The sequence below is a fragment of the Doryrhamphus excisus genome, chromosome 15 (genome assembly GCF_030265055.1).
Source record: "Doryrhamphus excisus isolate RoL2022-K1 chromosome 15, RoL_Dexc_1.0, whole genome shotgun sequence".
NCBI lineage: Eukaryota > Metazoa > Chordata > Actinopteri > Syngnathiformes > Syngnathidae > Doryrhamphus > Doryrhamphus excisus.
In genome coordinates this window covers 8,589,679-8,602,202 of record NC_080480.1, presented here as the reverse complement: position 1 = coordinate 8,602,202, position 12,524 = coordinate 8,589,679, and the positions used below count along the sequence as shown (strand labels likewise).

Here is a 12,524-nt window from a genome sequence, read left to right as displayed (position 1 = left end):
TGTTCCTTGAAGGAGGCAAACGGACGAGAACATACTTCACTTCCAAGCTAAGATCAACTCCAACATTTGTTAATGATGGAAAGCTACTAAGTGTACTAAGTTGTTCCTTCTACCCCTCCTTCCTTTGGATCGGTCCCCTTCACCCTGAGTACCTTATGGATGCAAGCCTCCCCACCAACATTTGCCCCTGTCAGTCAGTCTGAACCACCCCCAACCCTGTCTTATCAACTTACCCCATAGGTTGGTCTCACTCTTTGCCAGCGTCTCCAACACTGACCACTTACTGACGGCTGTCGCATAAGTACCGACTGATCACTGATCAGATTCAATGAAAGACTTGTTCTAATCTAAGGATTCTTTTGGAACCTGGAACACATACTTGGACTCTACTGGGAATATTATCCATTTACCGGATCCTGCTAATTGGATAACTGTGTAGTGTGTGGGAATTTGTGAGGGTGTGTGTGTCTCTTTGTGGACTCCCCACCGTGAATTCAGGTTTATTCCTTCGCTGGCCCAGTCTGGTCTTTGGACATGGCGTCCCTCAGAAGTCTGATACTTGCGCTGCTGCTGGCGCTGCTCTGCTCCTTCCACACCCCACTGGCTCCGCTTGCCAAGGCACAAGATCTGCCATTCCACTCTGAGCAAGGCCTGGTGGCTGATGATGATGATGATGACGACGATGATGACGGCGATGACGACGATGATGACGACGACGACGACGATGATGACGATGATGACGATGATGACGATGATGACGATGATGATGATGATGACGATGATGATGACGACGACGATGATGATGACGACGATGATGACGACGACGATGATGACGATGATGATGACGACGATGATGATGATGACGACGATGATGATGACGATGATGATGACGATGATGATGACGATGATGATGATGACGATGATGATGACGATGATGATGACGACGACGATGATGACGATGATGACGATGATGATGATGACGACGATGATGATGACGATCATGAAGGTCAGTCAATGTGTTTGATTGGCGTCCTTCACTTTGTCACTTCCTGGAGTCATCTTCACTTCTGTTCCACGTTTTCACAAATGGAATAAAAGCTTAATAAACGTTGTAATTTACAGTCGCTCCCCCATGAATATCAAATCATCACTAGTCGCTGAGACACCCATGAATATTAGGGATGCGCTGATCAATCGGCCGCCGATTTCTGTTAAAAAGCATGTTTGCCGACAAATGGCGTTCAACGCCGACCACCTGTGGCTATTGCAGCATGCAGCCTGTAGCCAGCGTCTCCCGCCTTCTTTTCTCTTTGGTCACACTGCACATTCATGCCCAAACCCAAAACAATCATGTCTGCCTTGTTGGACTTACCTGTCGTTTGTGAGCGTGATATACATGTTGCACCCTGCAAAACATTCAACCAAAATATCTTGCTGGGGTAGCACCTTAAAAAACTTAAATTTAACACAGCATTTGAGGAACAAATTTGTATGCGTATGAGTATGGTGAGGATCACAATGTGATCAGCCGTCAAACGGCTGGACAACACTCGTATGTATCCGGTATGTGCGTGGCAGGCCGAAGTCGAAAGCAAATAACCTGAAAAATAACTGAATTCATCGGACTATATGACCAGCCTCTCAGCGGGGGAGGACACCAGGTTTGCCGACTGCTCTCTCACTTGGATACTTGGAAGCCATCAATCTATAGACGCTCACATCCTAAGTCTTGGCCCTTCAGTATCGGCCATTTTAGATCATTTGATGATGATTATTTCTGCACCCAGAATATTGTAAGGCAATATAAACATAGTATGGAGCAAAAGGAAGATTAAAAAATCTGAAAAAATATATGTTTCTACCTCTTGAAACAAACGTAGAACATAGGTACATTTCAGGAAAATATCAGTTCCCAACTAGAAAAGAGAGAGTTTCACTTTTTTGCTTTTTTGCCATCCATCCGTCCATTTTCTATGGCGCTTATCCTCATTAGAGTTGGGTATGCTGGAGCCTATCCCAGCTTGACTTTGGGCCATATGCTAATATCTAAACAATTCTACTAACACAAACAACAGAAAAAACACGTTGTTTTACATCAAAATAACAATTTATTTTCAAATATAATAATGTGACCTATTTACAATCTTCATATTTGGAACTGAATTATGTGTGTGCATGCGCTAAAATTTTGCGTAACCTTCTGCACGCTACACTCCTCCGTGTTCTCTCATGTACTCATCTAAGGATCAGTAACGGTGTTGGGTGATTTCACTCATGGATGATTGGTATCGGAATTGGCATCATAAAGCCCTAATCGGAGCATCTTTTTACTCAAATTACGCCTGGATTATGCTGCTGCCATATGCTATGCCGGCTCGCTTCTCCCCCTCCTCCAAACCCTTCTGCTAGTTTGTGGATCAACATTTGCAATAAAAATAACCCTCTTCAATTGCCATTGCTCACTGATGATAGAAGCTAACAAGCTAAATGCATAGAAGCAACATAGAAAATGTATAAGTGCTCACCACAAATGTTCCATAGACTTGTAGTAACGGTGTAGCCTTTAGCCTGGTCATTAGCCTCGTGCTACAAATGCAAAGCCCTCTAAAGCAGCTAGTGGTGCAGGCCTTTGGGTCAGAGCAGGTGTTTCTCCAAGCTACATCATCCATACTGCTGGCCTGTAATGGCTTGACTGTAATTCCATTAATGACTTATGATAATATATTATTTTGTGTTTTGAGGCGGATTGACAGTTAAGCCAGTTCCTCCATGGCCAAACACACTTTTGGATCTCACGGCACACAAGTACGATGCATTCAAGTGCCGTACGGTTATGTATTGGCCCGATAATATCAGCATAAAAATGCGCTATTTGTTGATATCGAGGCTGCACAGCAGTCGAGTGGTTAGCACGCAGACCTCACAGCTAGGAGAACCGAGTTCAATCCCACCCTCGGCCATCTCTGTGTGTAGTTTGCATGTTCTCCCCGTGCATGCATGGGTTTTCTCCGGGTACTCCGGTTTCCTCCCACATTCCAAAAACATGCTAGGTTAATTGGCGACTCCAAATTGTCCATAGGTATGAATGTGAGTGTGAATGGTTGTTTGTCTATATGTGCCCTGTGATTGGCTGGCCACCAGTCCAGGGTGTACCCCGCCTCGCGCCCCAAGACAGCTGCGATAGGCCCCAGCACCCCCGTGACCCTTGTGAGGATAAGCGGTAAAAAATGAATGAATGAATGGTTAATATCGATATCATATTTTTCCCCGATCATTAAAGCTGATATTTAAAAAAAATGCTGTATACAACCTATATGTGTTCATTCTACTACAGGAGATATGTCACACATGTGACATGATATGTTACACATATCGGCATTGGCTGATATCTGCAGCGGAAATTGAGAGTTCTGCACACTAACCACTAGACCACCGTGCCGCCCTAGCCAATATCAGACATCCCTAAATATCAACAAAATATTAAATAGTTTTTTAAATGGAATACATTGTGTAAAATAATACAGCAAAAACTACTATTAGCTCTTATTGAAATCCTTTGGGTGTTTGCCCTGAAAGCCTAAACAATATAACGATATATTCACAAACATAATTTGGGGGAGGGGAGGGGGCATGTCCCCTGCTCTTTTTCAAAAGGTAGTCTTGGTCTCCTGTAGTTCTTATGTCCAAAACCAATGTTAGTCTTTATTTAAAGGATCTTTGTCGAGCACTAGGACCAAGCGGAAAACAATGTCTAACTTTAGCCCGCCCACAAGCTCATTGATTGGCTCAATTTTTTTGTTTTTGTTAGTTGATCTGCCACTGTAAGTTGTCAACGTGTTACATGTGTTACATTTTAAATTGATGCCTACCATCAATATATGAATACAACAATATCAACAAATATCAAACACAACAAAACACAAACATATGTTTGTATCGATCCGCCCACCCCTACCAGGAAGTGACCAAGTGCTGTGACGATGCTATTGTGTGTTGAATGTGTTCACGTGTACACAAAGCGCTGCAAGCAAAAGCATCAGCTGTCACTGACCATTGACAAGGTCAAGGACTTGGATTCCAATCTCAAGTAGCAGTGATAACTGATGCTTCAAAGTACAAATAAGCGCATGGGATTTCAAAGGAGGCGGGGCTTATCAACACAGGCCCCTCCTCTTTATTGTTACCATTCCAACCTGATCATCTCTGAGTGAGTTGTCTTTAAATATCCTAAAATATCCACCAAAGTCCCTCCTCCACCACTTTCTCCTTCTCTATTCCCCTTCCTGTCTCTGACACTGTCTTCTCTTCCCCACTTAACTAGAATTATGAGCACTTTGGGGAAATTGAACTGGCCCACCTGAAGCCCACCTGTCTGAGGTCCTCCGTACATACAGTACTAGATATTGTGGACTGCAGAAGTCTTTGTTTGAGAGAGAGAGAGAGATTGAAATCACGCAAAAAGACAATTTGAACATCTGAGCCTGTTTTTTTTTTGTTTTTTTTTTGGATATCACTCATTTGTATTTGGATTTTGTTTCTCTGGGGGAAAAAAACTGCTTCCTTCCTGGTTTGCTTTGAATTGGATTGAGCTGTATTTGTGTGTCCATGTGAATCTACAGAGAAAGAAAGAGAGACAGTGATCTTGAGGATCGGGGGGGTTCAAATTCCTGATGGACAGACAGTGGGAGAATTAGGCTATGCCCACATGAACACGGATATTTATATATATATGTTTTTTTTTCATATTTTTATATGCCTTCTTTGGCCTTTTGGAGATTTTTTTTTCAACTTCAGCATTTAAACTGCGTTTAAGTCACAAATCTCACGTATTTAAATACAGAATGTGGCAAACACAGGCTCCATGTAATTCTAAAGATTCTAAAGATATTTACATCCAATAATATTTTACATCACTAGCATACCTGGCATCCCTCTGTTTTACGCCCTTTTTTCCTGTATTTTAACTTTCATAGAAAGTAGAATAAGACCTTTGCACCACAGTAGGCAGTCAGCCACCCCCTGAAAATTGTCAACAGTAGGTGCTGTTGAAAATGTTGATGGGAAAAAAAACAATTTCACACATTTTTTTTTTATTATAACAACAAATTCCCTCATTTACAAAGCTAGGCATTGAAGAGAAATACAATACGCAACTAAGTCAGCTGTGCTAGCTTTTCCAAGCGTCTGATTGGCCAAAATGCATGTTTTTACATGGACAGAGATTTCTTTTAAATGGGGGGAATATCCGTGTTGATGTGGGCATGGCCTTAAGATTGAGGGGAGGTGCAGGAGGGCCACTTAAATTAACATTTAAAAACATAGCCTACCAAATTGGGGTGTGACTGTAACTTTAAACCCCTAAACCTTGAAGAAGATGCTTAAATAAGGGAATTGGAATCCTTCCAACACCCTGCCGATAAAACAAAGTTTCTCTCTTTCTTCAGATCTCCGGCTCGCTCTTTCTCTGTAGAAGCATTGTCTAGTAAAGAGGCAAGTCATTTATATTGTGCTAAAATGTGCTAAAATGATCATAAATGATGACTTTTTTTGCCATAATTACAGATGCAGTAGCTTTATGCATTTCTAAATGTATGTTTGGCATTTCGTTTGTCCAACCTTCAGGGAGAGAGTATTTGGGAAAAGAGAGAAATATGGAAGCGCTCTGTTAAATATCAACTTGTCAAGAGATGAAATAGGTTGTTTTGTTCCTTTTCCTTGTTCTTACTTCAACAAAACACTGTTTTGTGCTGACTGTGAACATGTGTGGTTAAAAACAGCAATCACCACTGTCCATGTGTCTTGAAGCGTACTTTGGAATAAAGTCTACACAAATGGGAACGTGTCCAAAAGCTGCAGATTTCTATGATATCTGACTCCGTGCATGCGTAGCGTCAGTTAGGTTGGTTCCCTGAGGAGCAGCGGTCAAACAGTGAGTATCTCTTCAGCTAAAAGCATGTTGCTGCTCCATCTTCCTAAAGCTGGGGTGTCCAACCTTTTCCACCCCTACTGATACATACGTACAATACCCATACATATTGGCACATTTAAATGTTCCAGATCATCAAACTAATTGAAATATTAGTCAATGACAACACAGCTGAACACAATAACTAAACCTAATAACTGGTTGGGCCACCCTTAGCAGCAACAACTGCAATCAAGCGTTTGTGATAACTTGCAATGAGTCTCTTCCAGCGCTGTGGAGGAATTTTGTCCCACTCATCTTTGCAGAATTGTTGTCATTCAGCCACATTGGAGGGTTTTCCAGCATGAAGCGCCTTTTTAAGGTCATGCCACAGCATCTCAATAGCATTCAGGTCAGGACTTTGACTAGGCCACTCCAAAGTCTTCAAAAAACAGCCCCAGGCCATCACACTACCACCACCATATTTTACTGTTGGGATAATGTTTTTTTTTTTCTGTGGCAATATAATGTGGCATTATATTTACGCCAGATATAATGGGACACACACCTTCCAAAAACTTTTAACTTGTCAGACCGAGTACAGAGTATTTTCCCAAAGGTCAGGACTTCGTCTGACTAGGCCACTCCAAAGTCTTCATTTTCACTTCAAAGTCTTCATGCTGTAGAACCCAAGTTGGTTTCAGCTTGAGGTCACCAACAGAAATTCTCCTTCAGGATTTTTTATTAGACATGGTTCACATTTACCACAGCAAGTCCACCAGGTCCTGAAACAGCAACACAGACTGAGACCATCACACCACAACCACCATATTTTACCGTTTACCTATTTTTCTGAACTGAATCATTACTCATAAGCCAGCTCTAATGGGACACACACGTTTCAAAAGTTCAACTTTTGTCTCATCAGACCACAAGAGTCTTGGGGATCATCAAGATATTTTCTGGCCAAATTAAGGCTAGCCTTAATGTTGTTTTTGTTCAGCAGTGGTTTTGGTCTTGGAACTCTGCCATGCAGGCCGTTTTGGCCCAGTGTCTTTCTTATGGTGGAGTCATGAACACTGACCTTAACTGAGGCAAGTAAGGCCTTCAGTTCTTTGGATGTTGTTGTGGGGTCTTTTGTGACCTCTTGGATGAGTCGCGCTACATTTTGTGTTCACATGTGTTGTGATTGACTAATACAGTACTATGTATAATACACTATAAGAATACTTATCAGCTACTGCAAAATAAATACTTGAACATGAACACCAACAGAAAAAACACTGCCATCAAAGTAATTGTACAAGACATATGCAGTAAAGTGTGCAAATTGCAATGATTGCATTACAGTCATCATCTGATCTCACATATCGGCATGCTTATACAGTATGTATCAATGCATAAACATAAACTAATAACATAAATTAATGAGCTATATTATTAAGCATTAAACTACTTTGCCCTGTCGCTTATAACACAAAGCAAAGATGTGGATGTTTTGTTGAAATAGTTCAGGATATATGAATCAACACTGTAAAAATACCCCCACCCCACTGGACAAGGTTCGGACACCCTTGTGGTCGTGTGAGCGTACAAAATGAATATTCGCTATAATGCTTATATGCTTATGTACTGTACATCACCTGTATGTGCGCTATATTGACCATTTTTACAGATGATGATGACAAAGATGATGATGATGATGATGACAAAGATGACGACGATGATGATGATGACGACGATGACGACGATGACGACCATGACGATGATGGAAAATACAACAAGGGCTCCGTCTGCACGTATTGTGAATTCTGTGAGGTAAATCTGCTTCAAATGCATAAATACACCAAATTGTGAGTGAAAAGTAAGTAATTTTTGAAGAAGGAAATAATGTAGAGTTGTTTTAAGGTGGATGAGGGATATTGGGAATTCAAAAAGTAACATCCATGATAAATAAAATGCTGCTCACCTTGTATTGATTTAAAAACCATTTACAGCAGTGTAAGGTTATGTTCAGACATTTCCGTCATTGAATGGTCAGAATTTGGCGTTTTCTGTCTAGCATGGACCCTGACTAGTGAAGGGGGGTCACGTTGAGCTCAGGGTTTAGCCTATAGGTTCTGTTATATGATATGTCATTCTTTATGTCGTCTCCTTTCAGCACTGTGACAGCTGTGAAAAGTGTCCTTGTGAAGAAGGAGACACGTCTGAACACTGTGATGACTGCAAGGTGAGACACACTGGAGGACGGGCGTGTCCACTCGTTTTCCACTCAGGCCCATGTACACTATACGTACAATAAATAAGTGAAGGATATTCTTTACATTTCAAATCAATCCAAGATACAGTATGTCCTTCCTTCCTGAAGAGCTCAGTTATCTCTCTGTGAGACCCGTATGACACGCAATATTACGACTTTAGTCTTAGAAGACGATGCCATTTATTCTCATAAATTGACAACTTTATTCTCTTCAATTAACTTTATTAATGTATTAATTAACTTTATTCTTGTAAATGTGCAACTTTATTATTGTAAATTCTATATTTTTTCTTGTCCATTTTTAGCTTTTTTCTCATAAATGTATGACTTTATTCTCTGGAATTTATGACTTTTTTATCCTATAAATTGACAACTATATTCTGGTAATATTATAATTTTATTTTTGATTTATTTTTGATTGTATTTTTGATTTTGATTTGATTTTGATTTACGATTTTTTCCCTCAAAAACAAATGCCTTTTTTCTTCAAAATTTACAACTTTATTCTCATCAATTTACTACTTTATTCTCATCAATTAAGATTTTATTCTTAAAATTTACAACTTTATTCTGATAAATTATTTTTTCATTCATTCATTCATTTTCTACCACTTATACTCACGAGGGTCGCGGGGGTGCTGGAGCCAACATTATTGTAAATTTGCAGATTTATTGTCATAAATGTACAACATTATTCTTGTGAATTTACTACTTTTTTCCTCATTACTTGATTCTCATAATATGACTTTTTTCTCATAAATGAATGCTTTTTTTCTTGCAAATTTACAACTTTATTCTCATCAATGAAGACTTTAATATTCTTAATAACTTTATCCCCATAAATTATAATTTTTTACTTGTAAATTTCACTCTTGTAAATGTACGACTTTATTGTCGTGAATTTACGACTTTATTTTCAATTTTATTCTTGTCAATTAAGACTTTATTCCTATAAATTTACAATGTTATCCTCATGAATTATACATTTTTTTCTTGTAAATTTACAGCTTTATTCTCGTAAATGTACAACTTTATTCTCATGAATTGACGACTTTTTTACTTGATTCTTGTGATATTCTAACTTTTTTTTGTCATAAATGAATGTCTTTTTTGCTAATTTATTCTCGTCAATGAAGACTCTAACTTTAAATGTATGACTTAATTCTCATAATATAATGATTTATTTCCAACTTTATTCTCGTAAATCTATGACTTTATTCTTGTGAATTTAAGACTTTATTCTCATAAATTTACAACTTTATTATCCACAATTAGGACTTGATTCTTATAAATTTATGACTTTATTCTCATAAATTATAAAAAAAATGTACAAAATGTACAGCTTTTTTCCCCCATAAATCGACAACTTTATTGTTGTAATATTATGATTTATTTCTCATAAATGAATGCCTTTTTCTTGTGAATTTATGGCTATGATTTTTTTTCTTTTAAATTTGCAACTTTATTTTCATAAATGTACAACTTTATTCTCGTGAATTTTTTCATAATGTTATGACTTTTTTCTCAACACTGAAAAAAATTTTTCTTGTGAATTTAAGACTTTATATCATAACCTTATAACTTTTATCTTGTAATATTATGATTTTTTTTCTTTAATTACCTAAACTAAGCAGAGTTAAATATGTATCATATTTTTGTACTTTAATCTCACTTAAATTGAATTTGTTGCAGTGTAGATTCACAAATAAGTCCCAAACCAACAAATACACCCCCACTGTGAAAAAGTTCTATTAAGAATTTCTATTAAGATAAATGCTGGTGATGAATGTGTAACTGTCACGGCTCGTCTTGCGGGTGTTGCGGTGCGACCCCAGGATGCAGAGATGAAGCAGGTGGTGCAGGAAAAAGCTTTGCTTTATTTTTAAAGTTCGGCGAAATGCAGCACTGGCATACGACACGTAGAATAACATGCAATGAACCAACAAAAACTAGACGCACCCGGCTGAACTAAATACAAGAATCAAATTGGCAACAGGTGCGCGTAGAACGGGAAAGTAAAAGTGACGGGACACAGGGCAGACCAACACAGGAAAAACAACAAAATAAAAGCATGCAAACAGGAACTAAGGCAAACTACGTGAAACACAAAAACTGTCACACAGGAGGCGAAGCGGATTGTGACAGTAACACTTTACTTTACTGTACATCAAGTAAACACACCCATCCTCCCCTTTTGTGACTTCTTCACAGATGTGCAGTTTCTGCCACGTGTGTCCAGCTTGTCAAACTCTTTGCCAGCCTGGTGAGTGACTGATGTCTAATGTATATAATGTATATAATGTATAAACTGATGTATAAATGTACACTTTGTACAAGACAGTAAGGCTGTGAAAGGCTGTGAATGATCTTTTACAGACCGGAGAGGTATTTTAGAGCTGGATGGCATGTGGAATAAATGATGTCCTGTAGCATTTACTGTGGGGATGGAACTGGAGGAGTCTGTTGGAGAATGAGCTCCGCTGCCCCTCTATTGTCCGATGGAGTGAGTGGGTGGGGTGGTCAATGATGGAGAGCAGTGTCCTCCTGGCTCGCCATGTTAAAAACGCCTCCAGCTGAGTGCCAAAACCTTGTTCATCATCCAGGGAAACTCCGCTTATTTAATACCACCTCTTCTTTGTGTCTGTTGAGACAGTCCTTGACCCCTGACAAGTCACAGCAGAGTAAGCGTAGGGGGAAGAAGGCTGCAGAATCAGAGAGTTTCGGCCAAGGGGAAAAGAATGCAGATTTACTGTATTTTATCAAAAGTAACGTACTATTGATTATATTTCATTTTTAAACCCCCTAAAATGAGCAGGAAAGGTCCCGTTTTAAAAAATGGTGTTCACGCACTAACAAAAACATGTGTGTTTCCTCCAGGGGGTTTCCTCGACAAGGTGACCGGGTCCATCTACAAGTGAGTCCGATATCCACAAACATAAAAAAAAACTCCACAGCATTTTCAGCATCGTGTTCAAACTACTTTGTGTCTCCACAGGACTGTTGCTGACGTCTTTGAGAATGATGACGAGGATAACTGAGTGTCGTCTCGGCTATTTTTGTTCTTTTTTTTGACAGCCTGACTTCTGTTTGCTTCCTGTCTACTGGGGTGTCCACAGTGCTTTTCTTAATAAACAGCAACACTGATGCTTTAATACAAAACAAATACCCTCTGTTGCAATACCATTATCCAATTCAAAGACAAAAACGTGTGGAATAGAAAATATGACATTAATATTTCTTGTTTTTAAATAATTTGACACTGTCTGACATTAGAAAACAAGCCAGTGAGCATTTGAGAAATCAGGCTGATCCAGTCAAACCTTTATATGCTCCAGTTTTTGTATGATTTGGTTTTCAATGACAATTTTGTCTCAGTCCTCTGACACTGTCTTGGTTATGGTACAATATTATGTGTAACAAACACGTTGCATCTTGGGGTATTAATAAAGATGTGGACGGATTCCCCCAGCCTTGCTTATTTATTCATCACACACCAATCACACACCAAAAACACGCTACCGAGTTGACACAATACTATGGTATCTTGGAAGGTGCATCCATTTGGCAAACTCAATGACAATGCTACAACTTAAGGATGTGGCCAACCATTATTAGCAAAAGAGTCATTTTGGCCCCTTAATAGTATGTGCAAAATATAACTCAGCCTACCAAATTTTATTGTATTCTTTTTAAAAAGAAATGATAGTAATAATGATAACTACGGCTGTCAAATTAGAATCAAACTAATCACAGTTGTCCAATTAATTAAACATGATTAATCACCATTTGCAACTATGTGTTAAATATGTCAGAGTTTGTCTGTGTAGCATTATAGAGTGTGCACACAGGGAGCGGGGTTGATAACAACCATTTCCGACCACAATCAGTGGCTCTACCCAAGTTTTTTAAACACTGGTAGTCCCACAAAAAGCTATGTTGTAGAAAAGGCTAAAATGCTAAAGGTACTTACCATTCAGAGGCATCTTGAAGTAACCTCTTTTCTTGAGAAATTTCGGACTGTCCAGTTGGATTCGGGATCCAACACATATGGCTGTATGTTAAAGGTGGACATTTAAAAAAGATAAATCACTGTTTATTATCAATTCATATACCATTTATCAACTCCTATAAAGTTGGGTTCGGCAGCTATCCGGAAGTCCTTGTGAGCACTTGGGAGTGTGACCAACCACAGTGGAGTGGCTGTGCCTGGAGGCGGGTGTGGGTGGAATAAATTAAAACAGACCTTTTTTGCAGGAAACACGAAATCCAAAGAAATACAGCTGGAATAGGTGCAGATTCTGGAAGATCTATAAAGCTTTCTGTACGGGTTATTGTGTGTAGCTGCTCTATAGGAGTCCA

The 12,524-nt window shown here is 39.1% G+C and overlaps 1 protein-coding gene across 1 annotated transcript; it reads left to right on the top strand.

Moving 5' to 3' along the window:
• The first annotated feature begins 263 nt into the window (after positions 1-263).
• Positions 264-11,626, top strand: LOC131103292 (germ cell nuclear acidic protein-like). The gene is made up of 6 exons (XM_058049427.1): positions 264-1,006; positions 7,581-7,723; positions 8,067-8,135; positions 10,377-10,428; positions 11,043-11,079; positions 11,161-11,626. The coding sequence occupies exons 1-6, from the start codon at positions 535-537 to the stop codon at positions 11,201-11,203; spliced, it is 816 nt and encodes a 271-aa protein (XP_057905410.1). The 5' UTR covers positions 264-534; the 3' UTR covers positions 11,204-11,626.
• Positions 11,627-12,524: the final 898 nt, after the last annotated feature.